The sequence below is a fragment of the Acomys minous genome (assembly GCF_964271855.1).
Source record: "Acomys minous genome assembly, chromosome: 10".
Classification (NCBI taxonomy): domain Eukaryota; kingdom Metazoa; phylum Chordata; class Mammalia; order Rodentia; family Muridae; genus Acomys; species Acomys minous.
Window position 1 is genome coordinate 109,637,696 of NC_140491.1, and position 22,857 is coordinate 109,660,552.

Here is a 22,857-nt window from a genome sequence, read left to right on the forward strand (position 1 = left end):
CTCTTGAGCTTTTTGAAAATAAAAATGCTTTTATAAAAAAAAAAAAACGGCTGGTCATGGCATTACATTTATTCCTTTAATCCCAGTACTTAGGAGGCAGAGACAGGCATATTTTGTGTGTGTGTGCACGCACACATGCGTTTAAGGCCAATCTGATCTACATAATGAGTTCCAATATTACCAGGGCTACCTAAAAAAGACCTGCTCTCAACAACAACAGCATACAAAAAAGTTCTGTCTACGCTGTTTCAGTCAGACTCTGTTCCCTTTTGTCACAAAGTCCACAAAGGGAAAGGAGAAGTTTATCTCTGCTCCAGAACAGTATATCTTAAGAACTCTTTGTTTCAAGTGTCTTCCCCTGTGAAGTAGACTTACAGTAGATATTGTCCCATTGGCTCATGGGAATAGAATGTATTGACATAGTTGTAGCATTTAGAAATACTTGGAGTATTGTAAATATGTAGTAGATTCGATTATTTCCTTCTGTCCTGATTCTTGGCAGAAATACATTTAATCAATTTCAGTAATATGATTAGAAGCTTGAAGGGTTGATAATACCTTTAAAAACCACCACTTGGAATAAAAATTATAGGTAAGTTTTAAGGAGGACATTTTTATATTCACACGAACACTAATAATTTTATAACCACATTAAATATAGGATTTTGTTCTTTGGGAATACCATGCATGGATTTTGACCATGTGTATTCCCTCCTACTCCTTCCCCAACTACTCCCAGATGCAGCCCCTGTCCCTGTCCTCTCCCAACCCTGTGTCCCTTTTTCTTCTTTTTTACCCACCAAGTCCAGTTTCTGCTGCCGAAATCATGGGTATGAAGCTATCCACCGAAATGTGTATTACCATGATTTCATACTATGCCTAAAAGTGTTAATATTCAATGGGTAAACCTAATGTTATCTAAGAATATTAAAGATTTGCTTTAAAATGCAGTGTTAAATATGTTTGTGCGTAATCAGCTCTATTGAGAGCTTTCATGTAGAATATTATGGTCTGTCCTCACCACAACCAGTGCAAGGCGCTACTGTTACTCTAGTTTTTAAGATGTGGGGCTAGTACGAGCTCTGGCTACTCTTCAGAGGACCCAGGTTCAGTTCCCAGCATCCACATGGCAGCTCACATGGCCATTACTCCAGTTCCAGGCATCACATGGTAGACAGACATACATGCAAAACACCCATACACATGAAAAAAATTAAAAAATAGATCAAACGTGGCACACACATATACTGTATTTTTCATACCATAAGATGCACTTTTCCCCCCAAAAAATGTGTGTGTGTGTGTGTGTGTGTGTGTGTGAATTAGGGTGCGCCTTATGGTCCGATTGTTGTTTCTACTGCTTTTCTTGTTTTACTGCTCTAAAAACTGGGTGGGTCTTATGGTCAAGTGCGTCTTATAGTCCAAAAAATGTGGTAATCCCAGCATTTTGGAGACTGCGATAGAAGGATCACAGATTCAAGACCAGCCATGGCTAGATGAGTTTCAGGCCAGCCTAGGCTACACAGTGAGGTCCAGTTTTAAAACAACAACAAAGCCAGAAAACACAAAACAAAACGTTGTGGAAATCTTTAAAGTTCAGAGATAGTCTTTCTAAATATACAGAGCCCGTTAATTATGGAGGAAAACAGGAAGCAGTGCTGTTGGTTGAGTTTTGTGTATGGGTAACACTGTGCTGAACATCTCATTTTTATTAACTTAGTCTTTCTATGAGGCCAGTACTGTGTGCGTTACATGTCAAAACAACCCTCTCCCATAGCAGTCCCGTGGAAATGGTACTATTACAATTTCTCCTTCCCCACAGAGGAGAGCAGTTAAGGCAGAGAGGTTCAACTGTTTGCCCAATAATATGTGAACTTTTAATCATATGTTATTTCTCATATTCCCCAGCACACTGTGGTATGAAAGAAACATGTCTCAGTTTTTGGAATTTGAAAATGAAATAAAAGCATTCTTATATTATTATTAAGCTTGGTAGGTGGTGTGGAACCTGAAGCCTCAGCTGGAGTCCAAAGCCTTGAAGCTTTCCCTGGAGCAGTTCTCTCTTGGAGCATCTCTTGATGTGTTGCAATCAACAGCCAAAACAATCCCACTTCCTCTCTCCCGAGCCTCTTGTTTTGGGCTCATATATATATATATATATGATGTTTTCAGCTGGCAACATCCAAGCTCCGCCAGGAAGTGGCTCATATCCTGCTCTCTCACAAGTCTGTTCCCCATCCCACACTTGGGATCAACACAAAAACATGTTTATCTCTCCTACAGTAGTGGATAAGAAATTCTTTTGAAAAATAGTAATAGTACTAGAAGATGTTGAACGGAGAATTAATACCTGTTTTGACTTCAAGCATTTATACACTTGTTTGTGAATATCACATACACACACACACACACACACACACACACACACACACACACATACACACACACATACACACACAAACACACACACACACACACACACACACACACACATACACACACACACACAATACTAGTTTCTACTGGGGTTTAGAAATAATATCATTTAATATATGTGAAGCCAATTTAAACAACTTGGCTTTTCTTTTTTATATATCTGAAAAATTGGATTTTTTTAAGCATCACTAGCTGATGATCATTATTAGAATACTACATTAAAAAGTAACATTTTTACATTAAGAATGACATTAAGCTCAGACTAAAAAGAACATTTATGTTTCAGTTAATCTTTTTATTTTCCTTGTTTCTTGTGAGTAAAAATTCTAAAAATGAAAAAAAAGATAACAAAAGTTATTTTCTTTCTATTGATTATATTACATGGCCAAAAATGAACCATTTTATAGGCATCATTAATGGTGTGACCACTAACATGTCAAATGGGCTCATATATACTTAAACTGACCCTTGCTTTTCCCTTATTAGCAAATGAAGCTTTGTAGGTGGAGGTATATATTAGTGGTTAAATGGTAATATTCTAGTGTAACCTTTGGAGGAAAGGGGTAAGGAGTACCTTTTTCCTTTGTATTCCAAGTCAGTTGTTGGATTGGAGAATGTGTAACAATAGCACCTTGTCAGGTCATTTTGATGGCCACAGTAGACAGCTTACCTGTAGAATTGTAGGTGAAATAATCTTGAGTATTTAGCTGAGTAACATACATTTTTGTTGTAGCAATTGTTACACGCAATATGAAGTGCTAGCTTAAACATGATCTGAAAACTAGTAGAGTGCTCTCAGTTGATATGTCTTAATAGAGAATGAAGTATTTTGTGGAAAATATTTAATAAAGCTGGCTTATAGATAAAATATAATTTAAAGATTTTAAAAGTTTGTCCTTGACAGTTTGATTATACTCTGTAATGTGAGGCTTTTGTCTTTACTTTGAGAGTTAAGAGAGGACAATAAGAACTCAGTAACAGCCATCCTCAGTGTTCTAACATGAGTAAGACGGGGGTGCAGATGTTTGCATGATATTGTTGAACTTAAGTTTAAATTCTTGAGATTTATTGTTTTACATTGCATTAATTAGGTCATGATGGTAAGTTACACTTACAGCACCTGGCATGAGTTATGAAGTATAAATATAAAGTATGAATAAGCATAAAATAAGATGTTTATAAAATAAAACTGAACTTAGATTGTAAGCAGAACGTAACAGAGTCAAACCATCTCAGTATTCATGCTGGTTCTCCAGCACGTGAGGGTGTGACGTCTGTAAACAGCTGAGCTCCTCTTGTAGGCTTTGTACTCATGAAGTACTGCATATGCAAAACAGAGTAGGTGGCTAAGTTATCGTTGTCAGTAATTTGTGAATTAGGTTATACCAGCTAGTATTTTCTAGCATAATACTTACTTAACTTACTGAAAGCCCATGGTCCTGTAGGTTTCTGAGAAATTCCAAGTGAGTATCATCACTTTTTTGTTTGTTCCTAACAAGCAGAATAGCGAGGTTGTAGGTAAATAGCCAGCTCTGTGTTAGATTCTGTTGCAGCTAAATAAAACAATAAAGACACAGTTGTAAGAGGACTCTCTATTATTTTTAGTAGAAAGATGCTAGCATTCTTCATTATTGGATGTATAGCCTCAGCATAATCAATCTAGCAGTATTATATTTGAGCTGAAAACACACTTAAATTTGAGACCATATACTATCCTGTGTGAGTGAAACATCTTTCATACAGTTCTAAGATGAAATTACCCTTGAATGAATAGCATCTTCATTTATCTTCAAACCTCTCCTGTGCTTTTAGTGAATCTACTCTTTCAACATTCCACAAGAATTACATTATACTGTTATACCAGAGTACCTCTGCAGTGTGAAATAGATTGGTTTAGAAAATGAACTTGGCTTTGCTATAAATTACATTCACAGGTACAAAGGAATTTGTTATTTTGTTTAAAATAGTCACAAATATAATTACGGTCTTAATTTATGTTAAACTACAAATAGAGCTATTACTGTAACTGTATTAGGAACTTAATATGTCTTTTTAAGAATGATACCTAACACTTCTCATTTGTAACCTTAGGTACATTATTTCGTTATTATGGGGTGTGCAGCTGTTTGATATAAAATGAATTATTTTGTGGATAGATTTGTTCATAGTTTTTAATTTTAAAACATCTATCTTCGGTAAGATGGAAAATAATTCTTCTATTGTCACCACAGATTTTCCTTTGTGTTCTGGTGAAACAGGATAGGAATTAAAATTCAGGATCATTTTAATTTTGTGCCCTGTAAGTGGTATTGCGTGCTTGAGAATAAGCCTTATTGAATTCTCACGTAAAATGTTCAGATGTAATTATGATGCGAATAGAGTCTTTGTCCTCAGGTGGAAGCTGTGCAGGCTATGTACCTATCCAGACGGCGATCAGGGTTGTTAATGTGCTCTGTGTGATATAACAAGCTGTAGGAAGTTTTTAACGGTCTTAAAATTTGATTAACGAACATTCTTTAAATTTTTGAATTATTTTAACATTTTATTGGCACTTGGCTGATTTACTGTACTGCTGATAAGTAATTAATGAGAATATTATGTGTTTAACTTGTAAGACAAATATTAATATATCTTCAAGTAAAGAAGAGGAAAGAAGCTAGTTAGTGCGCCTGTTCACTCGTAAACATCCAGTTTTGTTACACAATTTCTTAACTAAAATGAAGTGAGTAATTATATATCTCTACCATCTTTTTAGCTTACAAAAATTAGATTCTTTTGCTACTATTATTTTTTCAGTTTGGACTATAAAAAAAACTTTACATCACTCTTCATAGAGCTTAGGAAAAACCTTGTTTTCCCTTCACTCTAAGTCTTGAGTGAGGGCCAGCTGTGCTGTTGGTGTTGTTAGGTTTTTGGTGAACAAGAATTATTCTTTCTCTACATTTCACTGCTTTATACTTATTTTGCTTAATTTTCCCTTAACGGTTTGTTTTCATTTATATGTAATTCTAATAGGCAAAGCCTGTATCTCTTTCTAGTCTGATTTTGGTTGCTTTTAATAAATAATCTCATTTTTTCCCAAGCTCTCAGATATTGATGTATGTAAGGTTGAGTGACGTATTCCAGGAATAGCTTTCCTGGGAATGTGTGCTAAGGAAGACGCTCTTCTCTGATGTAACTTGGCTTTATGTGTGCTCTTGAATGCCATTTTCATGCTTTGCTAACAAATTTGCTTCATGTGAACAGTTTTTGCTTATTGAGTTATGCTTTTTGATTACCAATTCAAATAGGTAAATTGAATTCCTATTAGTTTATAAAACCAGTGTCTGTTTATTGATATGTATAAGTATTGATTTTGTAAAATACTACTTACTAAGAAGTGAGTTTACTTTAAAGCACTGAGTTTTGGATCCACAGAATTAAAAAACAACAACAACAAAAAGCTAATCCTTACTGTAGCTAGCCATTGCTTTTCAAGAACTTAATTTTATGCTAAGGATGGGTAGAAAAGACAGTCATGGTCTGCAGGTACTGACAGACTTACAGTCTGAAGGGAGAGGTCTTTTTTCTGTATGATTTTGATAAATTGTAAAGTAAAAGCTTATGTCAGTACCATGTATATATTTCCTTGCAACTTTGTTGTGTGTTGAAATAAATCATTATGTTCTTCCTCTGGCGTGTTTCTGATACTGTAAGAACAAGCTGTACCCAGAATCGCTTCTGCCAAGGCGTCCCTGATGCCAAGATCTGCATCTTTGACTTTGGACAAAAGGAGGCAAAAGTTGATGAAATCCCACTTTGTGGCCACTTGAAGCTCTCGAGACCGCCTGTAGTTGTGCCCACAGATACACAGTGAAGAGTTGTAGCTAGGATGGCGTTCACATTCGAGTGAGGCCCCACCTTTTCCATGTCATCTGAATCAACAAGATGTTGTCCTGTGCTGGGGCTGACGGGCTCCAGGCAGGTACTCGAGCTGCCTTTGGGAATCCCAGTGCACAGTGCCTGGGTTTACACTGGCCAGGTCATCGTGTCCATCCACACCAAGCTGCTGAATAAGGAGCATGTGACTGAGGGTCTGTGTAGAGCCAAGTTCAAGTTCTCTGGCTGACAAGATACACATCTCACAGAAGTGGAGCTTCATCAGATTTAATGCAGATGGGTTTGAAGACATGGTCCCCGAGGAGCCACCCATTCCTCATAGCATGAAGTACATCTCTAATAGTGGTCCCCTAGACAAGAGGCAGGCCCTGCTTCCTGATGGTTTCTATAGTGCTCTTCTGTACCCTTCCAACTGATGTTCAGTAGTAAATCTCACATCCAGTCAAAAAGAAAAATTCGGTATTTATCTTCTTTCAAAAAATAATTTATGTTCTTTTACTTATCCCTTTAGTATCTAGTTAAAGATTTTTATTTCAGTCCACAAATTCGCTTTTTTATATGAAAATGTAATTACAGTATATAATATTTTCTTTTTTTATAAGTAGATGCCTAAATAATATGTGGGGTCTGCTTTCTTTTGAAGAGCCAAAATAAATAGTCTCCCTTCTCAGGTGGATAAACAAGTTACTATCACCACCACCACCACTGTAATGCCTTGTGTTTGCTGAAGTACTCTGGCAAGATGGTAGATAAAGGAACCTGCCTAGCTAATTGTTTTATTCTAGAAGTTAGAAATTTATGGATTCAAGGAACTTCCAAGCTGATACCGTCCCTAAGATTCACACAATATGCCCTCTCACTGAGAGCTATCTGCTGCTCTACCCTTGCTGTTTTACTGACCATAAGTGTAGGGGTTCTCACTTTCCTGGTATATGCGCAGGCCAGTCTTTCTCCTTAGGCAGCTTCCTTTGAGATCCATTAGATTCTGCTGAGGAACTTAACCTGAGGGTGTTAAGGAGTTGGAGAGCGATGGCTGGAGGGCTTAGACAAGATGTAAAATCACTCTTAACAGTGCTAGAAACAGCAATCAAGGCAGCACTCACTACCTTTATGCAAAGGTCACGTCTAAGGAAGGCTTGCTTTGGCTGACTACTTCCACCATGAACCTTTTCTCACCATTTTTCGGAACTTAGTAATGCCCTTAAAAGTTTTTTTTTTTTTTTAACAGTTGAATCAAAGGTCATTTGATGTCTAAAGGTTTTTAATGTTGTAAATTTTATATCTTTATCTATATACCTATATAGATATCTCTATCTAACTTCTGTTAAAAATCATTAGATTAAATTATTTTCTGGAAATGGATTTTTGGTTTTAAATTTAATTTTACTGATTTCCCCACCCCCTGTATTTCCTTCTGGAATATTATTAGTATATTTGGTAATAAAGACTTGAAATGTGATGTACATATTATTTGGGATGCTTCTGAGCCATCTCTTCAGCTCAAGTAGGTTGTCTTTATAATATTGAGTCCAGTCACTTTCAGGTGATGTCGGCCTCTTGTGCCTCATTCTCTTTTATGTACTGGCTACCATTGTACTAACCCATGCTATGCAGTAGACCTCCAGCAAACATCACCCCATCCCACAGAAGTTTAGACCTTAGACACAAGTGCCTCTTGAACATGGAGAAAGGACCAGGTATCCTGAGAAAATGATGTGAATTTTTATACAATGTTATTAAGCTTAAATTTGACTTGCATAGCAACCTGTCACTAGTACTTGCCATATTGAACAGCCTGGTAATAAAACCCTGGGATAGGAGATCTGAGGGAATTGCTTCATGTTGCTCTTCTTTGGAGTTGTTAAGTGTCCGATGAAGAGTGGGAGGTGTACTTACCCTAAACTCATTGTTATAACCAAGACTCCACTCTTCTCATTTAGGAATAAAAATGAATATTCTTACTTCAGATCAAAACCAAAATGTGTTTTAGTTGATGTTTCATGACTAGTATTTGGAGTAGTGTTGTGTTTTAAGACTGAAAATAGAAATGAGGGCCTAGAAAAGAGGCCTTGGTGGTCAAGAGCTCATACTGTTCTTTTAGTTAAGTTCTTAGTCTTGGATGAATCACAATTGTCTGTGACTGAAGTTCTAGTGCGATGCGCAGCCCCTGAACTCTATGGGCACCCACATACGTGTGCATCCTTCCCTCCCCGCATACACTTAAAAATGCTAAAAAAAAAAAAAAGTGAAAGGTGAAAATACTATTTGAACTTCAGTTTCTTTCTATCTTTCAAATAGATACTAGTTAAGTCAGAGTTTCCTTTTGCTTTGAAGTTTTTACATTATTGAAATAATCATGGTAATGCTTTGGTTTTATATTTTTAATATTTGGATGAAAGTGCTGTGTAATATCAAACTTCTTTATGAATTCCAGATGAATTCAGAAATTACTTCTGAACCAGTGATGAAGGGTAAATGTATCAATGCTACAAAAGTAACCTTGGCCTAACAAGAATCATACCCTCAGTGGAGGTCTCCTGTGCATTGCGTGCTGTTAAATTGATCAAAATTAATTCAGTTTTTAAAAAATAAATAAATATGAAATTTTGGGTTGAAGTATGGGTTTAATTGTACTTCAGTATAATTCTGCTTCTTAAAAAAAGAAAACTAAAGTTCTATGGACTATTAATTGATAATAATTATACTATAGATGTAGTATAATTTCATACCATATGTACCATTTTGTATGGTATTAATGATTATTAATTAACAGTTAAATATTATTTAGGCCTTTGATGAAAAGGACTAAATTCTTTCAAACTCTTGCGTCATTGAAGGCCTTAGTACCCCCTAGACTTTGATTCTCAACAAATGACTTTGCTTCATATTTTACAATTAATTTGAGTACCATCCCATTTTCTTGTTTTTGTGTGAGTGCATGTGCATGGAGATCAGAGGGTGATGTCAGTTGTCTTCCTCCCGCACTTTCCGCTTTGAGACGGTGTCAGTGTATAGTAATTCTGGCAAGCCTGAGGTGTCTTATGCAGGCCAGGCCAGCCCTAAACTCGAGATGCCTCTGCATCTTGAGTGCATGACTTAAGATGATGACCATTGTAGCCAGCTTCACCTTTTTGAGGTGAAGTCTGTCACTGAACCTGAAACTCAGTGTGTGGCTAGACCAGCTGGCCAGTAAGCTCAAGGGCTCTAGTTTTCCTTCTCGTCCTACCCTGGGGTGGGGTCACCCTCTGTGCTTGGCTTTTTATGTGGATGCTAGGGATCCAAACTCAGGCTCTCAAGTTTGAGCTGAACATTTACTGACTGAGCTGTTTCCTCAGCCTCTTTCTTTTCACTTTTCTTTAAACCAGTTGCAGTCGTCATCAGGGATCCCTGCCTCCTTTGTAGTACAGGGTAGAAAGGGTCCAGTTCCCAGACATGTTCCCTTCCACCCGATTATATGTCCTCTATATTGTCTCTTCATAGACGCTCTCTGGCTGTTTGTCTGTTTCTTCTGATTATGTTTAGTTTCATTGAATGTGTGCCATTTGTAGAGGTAGAGATGGAAACCAGGGCCTTGCACTTACACCTGCTGCTAGGACTTCATTGGAGGAAAGGGGAGAGCATGGGTGGCTGAGGGCAGGGCAGGTAACAGCATCGGCTGCGGTAGATGCTCAGCTGCTTCAGTTGCTGCTCTCAAGTAACACTGCAGGTTAGCAACCCTGGATGCTTAGCATCAAATGCACACTATTACAAGTTAGTTGTAGGGAAATTGAAGGAGATTGTGGGGAGGCTGGGGTGGGGTGGGGTGGGGAGTAAAGATAGTCTTTGGCATTCTAAGATAGCTCTTTTGCTTGAGGAGGTCAGATGTACGTAAGTTACAAAATAATGTAGTAGTCGGGCTGTGAGTGAAGGGGGGAATTTCTTTTTAGAGGGAAGCGTTTCTACATTTCTAGAGGACTAGAATTTAATTCATATACTTATAAAACAGAAAGCCCTATTTTTTTGAGACAGGGTTTTGTAGTGTAGCCCAGGCTGGCCTGGAACTTGGTTTTACTTTTTCTTACTTAGTTTTCCAGGTGGGCAGGTGGGATTTTTGTATAGGATGCTGTTCGTGTTCAGTACTGTTACTACTTAATGAGTTAAGGCTGACTTCTCAATCCAAAATGGAAAAGGGATCACAGGAATCAACTCTTAGGAGAAATTTGTGCTGGGTCTGAGCAGACTGTTCTATTCATAATCTCAGTGTATAAGAAATAATAGCCTTGTAAATTAAGTAATACATGGTAACTCACATTTGACTATTTTTATTATAGTTTCATCAACTTGTGAAAATAGAAAAAAAGGGGGGTTCCTCTTGTAATTTATGTGTGGGAGTTAGAACTACAGTAACTTATGACTTCCCAGTGAGTGAACTGTTTTGTAGAAAGAACGTCAGAAAAGTGTAAGAGGAAAAGAGGAAGTCAGAAATCATGAAAGAGAACACGGGGAGCAAGTGCAGTGTTACAAGGAAGGATAAACACAGCAGAATTCACTGGTGTCCTAAAGACATTTAAACATGAATAACTGTGTACGTAATGCAGTTTTGTATACGTGTTTTTTGTTTGGTTGGTTTTGAGACGGTCTTACTGTGTAGCCCTGGCTGTCCTAGAACTCACTATGTATAGACCAGGCTGGCCTTGAACTCAGAGATCTGCCTGCCTTCTGAGTGCTGAGACTAAAGGTGTGTGCCAACATACTTAGCTTATAACTTCTTCCTTCATCATAAATGATTCGAAAGCATAAGCTTTAAAAACAGTTGTTTAGCATTCCACTTTTGGGTGATTTACCTACTTTATTGTTAAGATACTTAATTTCTTACAAAATTTTTCTTTGTATAAACCAAGTGAAAATAATTTGTCCCCTTAAAATTTTTATTTAATTGTGTGTGTGTGTGTGTGTGTGTGAGAGAGAGAGAGAGAGAGAGAGAGAGAGAGAGAGAGAGAGAGAGAGACAGACAGACAGACAGACAGACAGACAGACAGACACTGACTATGAATGAGAATGTCACTGTATGTATGGAAGTCAGAGAACAATTTTTGGGATTCCAATCTTTTCACCCCTGGATGTGGATTCTGGGGATCAAACTCAAATTACTTGGCTTGGTGGCTAGCCCCTCTGTTCACTGGATTATCTCACTAACTCCCAGTTTTAAATCTTAAATGATGAATTAGTTAACATAGACACCATGTATCAGGATTTTGAGTATTACTGGAAAGAACACTGAAATAGCAGAATGACATTTTGAATTTTCCAATAACATGGGGAAGGTGGTGATCCTGCATGAATTAAAAATTAAACCATCAATATCTTAATAAAAATTTGACACTAGTTATCCGTTAAAGAAAGTTAAAGCAATCTGTAATTGCTTACTTACATAAAGTAATAGAAAATGGGAATAACATTTTTCTTAAGTATATATAATTGTTTTAAGTTCTATATTTTGACTAATGACTTAGTCTTTTTTTTTTTCTTTCTTTCTTTTAAGTAAAATGATAGTTTGTTTGGAAACTTTAAACTGGCTCATCATTTTCCTGTGGAGTATTGCTGTACGGACTATTAAGTTTAGGAAAGGGATGAACGAAGACTACTCTTTAAATGTGCATGTGTTTTTATTAAAATTATTATATTTCTCTTTATTTGCAGGCCTTTTTGCAAATGTGTAATCTGCCTGTCAAAGTGGTGTGTAGGGCAAATGCAGAATATATGTCTCCATCTGGTAAGCGTGTGTTTTCTGTTAATACTGTTCGTTTGTTATTTGATACTAAGGATTGAAACAAAGGCGTGGGCATGCTGGCTAGTACTTTACCACTGCCCTTATTTCTAGCCCCTGATATTAAAATCCTTAGTTTTTGTTTTTTCTCTTTGAAGAATTATTTTCCCATTGTTTCTTAAAGTAGCAGTTATAAACTTAATCCTGAAGACATGTATACTTACTTAGGTGTCTAACTGGAATGTTAAGGACATGTGCGATGTTAGATTTCCTCAGTCTTATTTATAGGGCTTTTCTAATCAGAAAACAAAATTTAATATTAAAGAATCTGTTTATTATTCAACATACCTAAGTTATGTTTCCTATTTAACAGGTAGAAGAAAGCTCAATAAATAATGAAATTGTCTCTAGGTCTTAGTTAAAGTTAATCACTGAAATGATTTTTTCGAACTTTCTTTTTTCTAGTGTTTAAAGTATTTTATTAAAGCTTCACTTTTACTCTTGTATCTGTGTGTTATATGCTAGTAGGTTTAATGATCAGGATGGTCTTTCTGTGTGTTACATGCCTGTAGATTTAAGTGATCAGGATGATCTTGTGTGTTATATGTCAGTAGATTTAACTAGTGTTAAATAGGATTTAGATAATTTTGGGAAGAAAATGTAATGCCACAAAGCTAATTAAATGTTAAATATAATGTCACAGATTATCTTAAGTATGGTTTTGCTGGAGCAGTACTAATACAGAGTCACTCCTTTATGAATAACTGATTGTGTATAATTGATTAGTATAAGTATGCTATATTGCTCCCCCCTCCCCCCCCCCCCCCCCCAGTTGAATTTTATTTTTTTGTTTGGGCTTCTTGAGACAGAGTTTCTCTGTGCAACAGATCTAGCTGTCCTGGAACTCACAGAGATCCACCTGCCTCTGCCTCCCAAGTGCTGGGATTAAAGGCATGTGCCACCATGCCCTGTTGCTATATTGCTTTTTATACATAGAAAAATCTGTCAGTCCCTTCATTTTAATATAGTGATTATTTAAAAATTACTTGTGCTTATCAATTTCTTTTCATCTTACTTTTAGTCCTTTCTACTAAGATATTTATACTTCATCTTGTTTCAAATTAGTATTTCCTTTATCATGGTTTGGAGTTACGAGAGCAAAACTTAAAAAAAAAGTCTGCCTGCTTGATATTTAATTTTATTTTTCTTTTTGTAAAGAGACAAGTGCTCACTCACTGTTTTATTTAGGGTTTCTGTTGCTGTGAAGAGACACCATGACCACAGCAACTCTTATAAAGGAAAACATTTAATTGGGCTGGCTTACCATTCACAGGTTTAGTTAATTATCATCATGGTAGGAAACATGGTGGCACTCAGGCAGACATGGTGCTGTAGAGATAATTGAAAGTTTTACACCTGGATCAGCAAGCAGCAGGAAGAGAGAGTGACACTGGGCTTGGCTTGAGCATCTAAAACCTCAAAGCCCACCCACAGTGACACACTTCCTCCAATAAGGCCACACTTACTCCAGCAAGGCCACACCTCCTAATAGTGCCATTCCCTGTGAGACTTTGAGTGCCATTTTCATTCAGACCACACACTCACTATACATCTTAGCTGCCTTGGTGTTCTCTATGTAGACCAGGCTGGCCATGAACTCACAGATAGCCATTTGCCTCCTGAATGCTTGGATTAAAGGCGTGCACCACCACACTCAGTTTATAATGGACTTTTAAAGCAGAGAACATAGGATAGTTAGAAGACTCTTTGGCTAAACTTTAGGAAGTCGTTAATCTTGTTACTTTGTCCAGTTATTAACTATTTCCTTGGGGAGTTTTACTTGTCTTAGAACTTCAGTGAGTTCGGATGTTAATTGAGATATTCAGATTAGGTGCCATTTAAGTTTCTATCTAACATTCTCTGAATATACAAACTTACTGGACAACATGTTATGGCTTTCTTTAGAAAAAAAAGAAAGAATTGGGGCTACAGAGATGACTCAGTACTTAACTGTGCACATATGAGGCCCAGAGTTCAGATCCCCAACACCCACACAAAAAGCTGGCTATGCCAGCACCTGCTTGCAGTCCCAGGCATAGGAAACAGGCAAGCCAGTCCAGCTAATTCTGAGCTCTAAGTTTGGTGATTGTTTCAAAATCTAAATAAGATGGATACTGATAGAAGAATGATAGGGGCGCTGATGGCAACTTTTGGCCTCTGCACATTTGTGCTTGCATGAGTGGATGCACTGGTACACATGTGTGCATGTACACACACACAAACACAGTGCACACTAGAACACATGGGCACATGCAGACACAGAAACACAGACATGGACAGAAAAAGAAAAAAAAATCTGGAGTGACTTCTGTCTAAAATGAGAAAATAAAAACAACAACACAGTTCAACCTTTGGGGCTGAGGATTGTGTCACTGCAGTTTTCCTGATACCTACAGTACAGACTGCACATCGACTGTAGTTACACTAGTGAGAGAGGAGGACCATTCACTTCTCATCTGTTGCTTTAATCATTTATTCTATTTCTTTATTAGGCACATGTGCATATCCAGTTGACTAGCCACATTATTTCCCTGCTTTATTAGTACAAATGCTTAACTTATGTGTGTGGGTGGTAGGTGTGGGGGTTACATGTAGAGCCCAGAAGGTGGAATATATTCCTTTGTGGCTCTCCACCGTTTTGTTGGCTTACTTTCTTCTGAAACAGGATCTCTCTGAACCAGTAGTTTACCATTTGGTGAGCCCCGCTGAGCAGCCACCTGGGGTCTTTGCGACTCTCTCTTAGCGCTGGGTCGCAGTGCTCTTGGCCTTTCATGAGAGTCCTTGGGATCTGCGCACAGAGCCTCATTATGCTAGTGCAGCAGGCCCTTAGTCTGCACTCCAGCCCCACTGTAATATGTTTGCAGGAAAACAAAGTACCCCCTCTAAGAACTTGAAATGAATTATTGAAAAAGAGAAATATTCTGCTTCTAAAATTGTTATTCTTCATGGGGCTGAAGAGATGACTCTGGTTAAGAACTTGTACACTTCTCAAAGAGGACCCGAGTTCAGATCCCAGCACCCATTTCCTGTGGATCACAATCACCTGGAACACCAGTTCCTATTCCTTTGTCTTCTATGGGTACTGACACACACACACACACACACACACACACACACACACACACACACACACACACACTCACACACACACACACCAAATAATAAAAAACTTAAACGTCACAGTTTGTAATATTCATTAGTCTAGGCATGAAACAGTTTTTTTTTTTCTTCAAAATTTCAGATGACCTGTATTTGCCCTAATAAAGATATAGCCCAGTGTTTTTCCAATTTAGATTCTGTCTCTGTCTCTGTCTCGCTCTCTCTTGGCTACCTATAAAACAGTAGAAACAATACACCATTGGTGATAGGGAAATGCCTTCCAAACATATCTAGTGAGTGTCTGTTCCAAAGGCTTGCCTTGTTTCTGTAGTGTTATCCCATAGATGTCGATGAAGGTTTTATTGGTGCCAGGCACCTCATCCGTTCCCCGCAGGCTGACTGAGCCAGAGAGAAGTGGACCCCCTGAACAGTGGCAGGAGAAAGCCTGCTGTTAGGGTGAACTCTGCTTGAACTAAATCTGACAGCAGCTTCTACCCTTTCACATTTGGAGTGGACTAACTTGCTACTTAGAGGCTTCTCCCCTTTATCGCTAATAACTGTATTAAGCATTAATGTTTATTAAAGTGGACTATTATTCTCTACTGGGGCATTTACTTAAAGACGCCAGTTTTCTCTTTCCCTCACTCCCCGCACTGAGATGTGAACCTAAGGCCTCATGCGTTATGGTCAAACACTGGCTGGAAGCTGAGCCATCTCCCTTGCGTTACCATTTTCATAAGCTTACTCTTTCGTTCTTTTTTCCCTCATGTACTGGGAACATGACTCAGACTAGCATACCCTCTAAGGCGGTCAATTCTTTCTGTCAAAGACATGTATTAATGTGCTAAAAATACGATTTCAGTGGTGTCAGATGGAAAATTAGAAATCATAAGAGAAATCTTTTGAAAACTACCTTTCCCAGCACCTAGGAGTCAGAGGCAGGTGGGTCTCTGGGAGTTTGAGGCTAGTATAATCTACACAGTACATTCCAGGTCAGCCAAGACTACATAGTGAGATCCTTTTTTCAAAAAAGAAAGAAAAAAAGTACTTTTCTATATAGATTGAGATTTTTGCACTGTACCCTGATGAGAAATTCCATTTACATTTCTTTGAAAGTTTTAAGCGATCTTGAGCTAGTGTTCTGACTTGATCCATGTAATTTGAATATTACTGTAGTGTTGGGCTCTGAAATGAGAACATGACAACCTGTTGATATTAGCCACACAGGAATTCTCGATGAACCTACTTGCTCCTTTTTATTCTCCCTGTCTGCTTTTTAGTTGTTTTTGAATTTTGCGAAAGAGTTTTACTTTCAAGGGTGTTCTTGACCTTAGAATTCTCATGCCTCAGCCCCCTGCGTTCTTGGATTATAGGAGCTTGGCTCTTTTGTTTTAAAATTTATTGGCAATTATTGCTTAAAATGTTTAGACTTCAGCAGATAGATGCTTCTGGCTATACTTTGGGAAAGTATTTTATAATAATGTTTTAATAAAGTAATAAAACATTTTGAGTTCCTTATTAATTTTTATTTTTACTATCACAAACTTTAATTTATTGAAGCTGTTTTCTCACATTGTCTCCTTCCTTCTCCCAACAGGAAAAGTACCTTTTATTCATGTGGGAAATCAAGTAGTGTCAGAACTTGGTCCAATAGTCCAATTCGTTAAAGCCAAGGTAATGAAAAGAATAATAAATGCGTTTGACCACAGCCACTTTTAAGTGAGTTTTTCATATTCTCTAGTGTGTCTTAACATTTTCATTGATTTTAACCTAGCTTTATAAAATGCTGATGTAAATTATTAGAAAATATTTCTAAACTATAAGTTGGGTGTTTTTTCATAATATAAATCAATAGCAAAGATGTAGGTTGATTTTTTTTTTTTAATGGCAGATAATTTTCTAAAAGAGGGTAGTGAGAATTTCTGTCATAAATGGAGCTTTTAAATTCTTATTTAAGATCTGATCGATCTTTGAGAAGGGAGATTTAGGATATGTTTTGAAGTTGAAAGTATTAAGTTACCTACTTGAGTAGTTCTTTTCATTTGTTTAGTTCAGATTTTAACCATTAAAAAGCATTTTCATTAATATTTAGGGAAACGTTCTTCCTGACTTTTACCTAGATAGAAAACCAGGTCATACTATTATCTCCTATTTTAGCCTTTAAAATTACAAACATATTTAAAAATGATTCTATAGTTATGACTTACATAGTACACATCTTAAAAATTGTTACATGGTTTTCTGTTGTGTTGTATGCATTATATAGTTTCCAAATTGGCATTTGGATATTGACCCTTTAATTTGCTATTTATGAGTATTAAAGTAAATTTTCTTCTGCATAAACCTCTATATACTTGTTACATTAAGATAAATTCCTAATGGTGGCATGTGCCTTTAATCCCAGCACTTAGATGTTAGAGTCAGGCAGGTCTCTGACTTTGAGGCCAGCTTAGTCTACATAGTGAGTTTAGACCAGCCAGGTCTACATGTCTCAAGCAAACCAAACAGAAAGATAAATAAATGCCTGTAACTGTTACTGGGCTGCTTTGGCATATGCTATAGAGCAGATTGCCAGATTGAGCTAAAGGCCATACCGTTTTATGTCTTTCTTCATTTCTGCAGTGAGAGTTTGGACATCATGTCTTTCCCCTTGTAAGGTCTTCACTAACACTGGCTTTTCTTTTCTTTTTTCCCCCCTTTGACTGTTTTTTCCTTTTTTTTTTTATTAATTCATTCATATTACATCTCAATAGTTATCCCATCCCTTGTATCCTCCCATTCCTCCCTCCCTCCTGCTTTCCCTCTACTCCCCTTCCCTATGACTGTGACTGAGGGGGACTTCCTCCCCCTGTATATGCTCATAGGGTATCAAGTCTCTTCTTGGTAGCCTGCTATCCTTCCTCTGAGTGCCACCAGGCCTTCCCATCGAGGGAACGTGGTCAAATATGAGGCACCAGAGTTCATGTGAAAGTCAGTCTCCACTCTCCACTCAACTGTGGAGAATGTCCTGTCCATTGGCTAGGCCTGGGTAAGGGTTTGACTATTTTTAAAGTAGCACATGTTTTGACATATCTTTTGTTTTTTTAGATTAATGCCTGAAAAATACAGGGCTTACTACTGACCATTTTGTTTTCTCTTTTATGAAATAATTCATCCTATAATTTTTGTCTATTGAAAATACATTTATATAATGACAAATTAATACTATTTAGTAGTGATTGACTATTAGGCATAATTTTTTTTTCAAGATAGGATTTCTCCGTGTAGCCTTGGCTATCGTGGACTTGCTTGGGCCAGGCTGGCTTTGAACTCACAGATCCACATGCTTCTGCCTCCCTGAGTGCTGAGGTTAAAGGCGTGCTCCTCCACCATCACCCAGCTTAGGTATACTTTTATACACAATAATTTTGTTTTTAAAAGCGTTTTTGAAATTAACCCATTGGACATTTACATATATTATATTATGTGTTATAATAGTAAGATAACTGAAAGCTTTTGTGTATTTAATATGATGCTCTTTAAAAAATTTTAAATTCCCTTTAGGGACATTCTCTTAGTGATGGGTTGGATGAAGTCCAAAAAGCGGAAATGAAAGCTTACATGGAGTTAGTCAACAACATGCTCTTGACTGCAGAGGTATAAGATTGTAAGACTTGAAATAAATATAATCTTGTAGAATCTGTATTCTCATACAAAACTTCCTCATAGGCTACCTAACACCATTGAGAGGTGGGACTCAGCCTGGGATGACCATCTGAATTGTTTGATCATTATTTGGAAACACATTTCTTGATATTTTCAGTTCTAGTTTTTCTGCTTGTATCCTTGCCTACTCACTGTTTGACTTTAGCTGTTTGACGTTTATTTTAATAATACTATAAAATAATGGTTTAGACATATAGTCTGTAAAAAAGAATTTGATAATTCTGTGTAGTGAATTAGTCAAGAAGAAAAAAACTTACTTGATTCATAAAGTTGGCTTATTAGGAATTACTGTGGCAAGAAATACCTTTGGCCTTTTCTTTTCAGTGTGTTAAGGTTTCAGTGACTGTTGTTTTGTTCCTAGCTGTATCTGCAGTGGTGTGATGAAGCTACAGTAGGGGAGGTGAGTGGTTATGCAGCATTTGTCTTAATTAAAATTTAATGAGAAAACACTTCTGCTCAGAATCCCAAGCCCCTGCTCATAAATGAAACATTGTGGTTTATACCATTAGTGATACAGTTTTTCACTTACTTTAATTTTGCTTGCACATACATTTTAGGGGAGCTATGTGTCATTGTTTGATAGAACTGGTTGTAAAGTACATAAAGTTTATATATTTTTAAAGGGAATGGTTTAAAATTTTAATTTTTTATATTGTAAGCTATATATTGTTGTTTTTTCAGATTGCTTTATGTGTGCTCTCTGGAAGTACATACTTTTTAGGATTCTATTTATAAAAATGCATCATCTTTAAGAAGGATCCTGCATCTCACAAAGTCTTTTTGCTTTAGATCACTCATGCTAGGTACGGCTCTCCTTACCCTTGGCCTCTGAACCACATTTTGGCCTATCAGAAGCAGTGGGAAGTCAAACGTAAAATGAAAGCTATAGGATGGGGTAACAAGACTCTGGACCAGGTCAGTACAGATTGAAGTGTGAAAAAGCTTCAATTTCAGGGCATTAAAAATGATATTACTTTACAGAAATAATGTCAATGTAATGTTGTAACATAAACAGCCAAGTACTTGCTGTTTTTCTCTCTTGTGATGCAGCTGTATTTCTTTTATGAAATGCTTATTTGCCTATATAAATAAAAATTTTCTGAAATCGTACTACCTCAGAATTCCTTCTCCTCATGTGGAGAATATTTTTCTAGGTGCCTTAGTAATCTTGTCCTCAAATAGGATCATATTATGTTTGCTATTCTATAACTTGATTTTTTTTTCTTCCTCTAAGCAGTATATTATGGGAATCTTTTATGTCAGTAAATAAATCAGCATCAGAGCTTTAAAAACTTTATTAAGTACAGTACTTAATATATCTGGGGTCTTGAGGGAGAGGGAGTCTTAAGTTTACTAAGGTAACAACAATTTTTTTTTAATGTAAATTTTCAAAGTCATGAGGTTGTATGTGCCAAGGCCACCTCTGATTCTAGCCAGCCATCTTACTGCTGTGTGCTGTAAGAGGGTTTAGCAAGTGACTGACTGGGTAGAGTAAGTGAGATGAGGCTGCAGCAGCTTTCAGCATGTCCCACCCCACCCTTTCAAATGTGAGAAAAATCTTTGAATATGTGGACTCAGGAAAACAGTGTTTACAGAGTATGATTTTGAGAGAAAAACTTTCTTATTGAACAATGATCCTTATCAGTAATTTAAATGTACTTATATTCAATGGTCTTTTATTCTCAAATTCCCATTAATATCAAAAGCATTATTTATGTCATGTGGTCTTAAAAAGTTAAATTGAGTCTGTTTTTGTCATAAGCTATGATATAAATAGTCTTACATACTTTTTACTGTTTTGCTAATTTGGATATTTTTCTTTTTGGTTCACTACCTGTGCAGGTCTTAGAAGATGTAGACCAGTGCTGTCAAGCCCTTTCCCAAAGACTGGGAACACAGCCATACTTCTTCAATAAGCAGTAAGATGTGTGATTATTGTGATGTCTTTGCTTTATATGGAGGTTACACATGACATTTATCGGAAAGGTGGTATTTTCTTCAAGAAGTACTTCTAACTCTGCTCTTCTTGCTCTGCACAGTAAAGGGCTCCTTCCCTTGGTGTCATGTTAATGGTGTCGGGAGCTTTTTCTCCACAGGTTTTATTCCCAAGCAGCAGGATTCATTACAAGACTCACACGCACATGCACGCACACACACACACACACACACACACACACACACACACACACACACTTATCCCTTCTTGGCTATCAGGCAGAGGGCTAGCTCTGGGGGACTACGCTCTCTAAAATCCAGTCCTTGTCACTGAGCTCTCTTCAGGTCAGTCTTGTATATCAATCAATTTTTCTGTGATTTCACAAAGATTTTGATAGACATAGTTCAAGGTGCTATGAGAAATACAAAATATTAAAATCTTAAACTTTGAAGTTAAAACAATGAGTATGCAGCTAACACAGCCTCAGTCTGTAGTGAATGATGCTTGAGGACCAGGGCTATCATTAAGGACAAGGAATAGAATACTGTCATGTGGACCAGAACTGTTTATCCTTTAAAAGTTATGAAAATATTCTTAAATACAGACATTAAGGAGTATAGACATAATATATATTATATGTATATAAATTGAGTAATTCATGTTCTAGTAAGATTGAAAAAATCTAACATTTATATAATTCCTGATTATATCATGGTTCTTCTTGCTATAGGTAGTGTATTGTATATATGTATAATATTAATGTATATGTAAAAATAATTTAAAAAAACAAAAGATTTAAAAAAAATCAATGCTAATGTGAGCAAAGATTTTCTTTTATTAAAAATTATAATTTTAATGTATTGAAAGTAGTTGTCAGCTGGGGAAAGTCTCACACATCTGTAATCCCACACTCAGGAGGCAGAGGCAGGTGGATCTGTCTACAAAGGGAGTCCAGGACAGCCAAGGCTACACAGAGAAACCCTGTCTGAAAAACTTTAAAAAAAAAAAAAAAAAAAGGAAAGGAAAGGAAATTAGTTGTCAAATCTGTTAATCCAGTATAAAATGAGTTTCAATTAATATTTCAATCTTAGTACCTTTCTTAAAAAATGCTATCTTTGTATTGGCTTATTATTAAAAAATATGTTTTTAGGTTGATAATTTTTTTCTTTTCATGTGTTTTTCTGTGTGTGGTGTGCAGTCATGTGTGTGAGCGTGTGTGAGTGTGTGTGTGTGTGTGTGTGTAAGCCTGAGGCTGCCGTGAGGAGCCTTGCTCTTCTGCTTTATGCTTTTGAGGTAGGGTCTCTTACAGTCCAATCCAGAGCTTGGTGACAGGGTTCTTCCTCTCACTACCCAGCTTGCGGAGGGGTTCTCTCTGTCTTCTGAGCTGGGGTCTCAGGGGAGCACCGTGCCCACCCATCACTTACATATGCACTGGAGTCTAAATTCTCTTGTTTATATAGGATGTGCTTTAACCGCTGAGCGCTCTCCTGCCCCCAGGACAATTTTTTTAATTAAAAAAATCGACTTTTTAAATGTATGTGCATGCTTGCTTGGTTGGTATCCAGTTCCCGCAGAACACTGAATCCCATAGAGCTGGAATTAAGGGCAGTTTGGGGCTGTGCTGTGGGTGCTGGGAACCAAAACTAGGTCCTTTAAAAGAACAGCTAGTGCTCTAAACCACTAAGCCATCTCTTTAGTTCCAGTAGTTTAAAAAGTTTATTTTATTTTAAATTCTGTGTATATGACTGGGTGTGTGCACGTGAGTGCGAGTTCTCACGGAGGCAGCGCCCTGGAGTTGGAGTTAACAGGTGATTCTGAGTTGTGACATGGGTGCTGGTAGCTAAGCATCAGTCCACCACAAGAGCAGGCTGGCCCTGGTTGGTAACACCCATATCATAATCCAAAAAGACCCCCTTTAAGCACAAGAATGGAAATATTTATTTTTTTCTTCATAGTACAACAAAAGAAATTTAAGAGCAAGTACATGATGGTCTTG

The 22,857-nt window shown here is 37.1% G+C and overlaps 1 protein-coding gene and 1 long non-coding RNA gene across 4 annotated transcripts in view; one reads left to right on the forward strand and one right to left on the reverse strand.

Annotated features, from left to right (window-relative positions):
- MTX2 (metaxin 2) overlaps positions 1 to 22,857 on the forward strand; it is a 51,460-nt gene that overhangs the window by 26,755 nt on the left and 1,848 nt on the right. For 2 of the 3 annotated variants that reach the window (XM_084798912.1, XM_084798911.1), the window contains exons 4-9: positions 11,995 to 12,067; positions 16,818 to 16,894; positions 18,764 to 18,856; positions 19,287 to 19,325; positions 19,715 to 19,840; positions 20,768 to 20,844. In XM_084798912.1, the coding sequence (XP_084655038.1) occupies positions 11,995 to 12,067; positions 16,818 to 16,894; positions 18,764 to 18,856; positions 19,287 to 19,325; positions 19,715 to 19,840; positions 20,768 to 20,844 (485 nt within the window). The remainder of the gene's footprint in view (positions 1 to 11,994; positions 12,068 to 16,817; positions 16,895 to 18,763; positions 18,857 to 19,286; positions 19,326 to 19,714; positions 19,841 to 20,767; positions 20,845 to 22,857) is intronic. The other variant, XM_084798913.1, reaches the window with a different exon arrangement.
- Positions 560 to 7,510, reverse strand: LOC311607227. Its single transcript, XR_014782561.1, has 2 exons — positions 7,013 to 7,510; positions 560 to 6,978 (listed from the first exon to the last, which is right to left on the reverse strand). It is a non-coding gene; the product is annotated as an uncharacterized lncRNA (long non-coding RNA).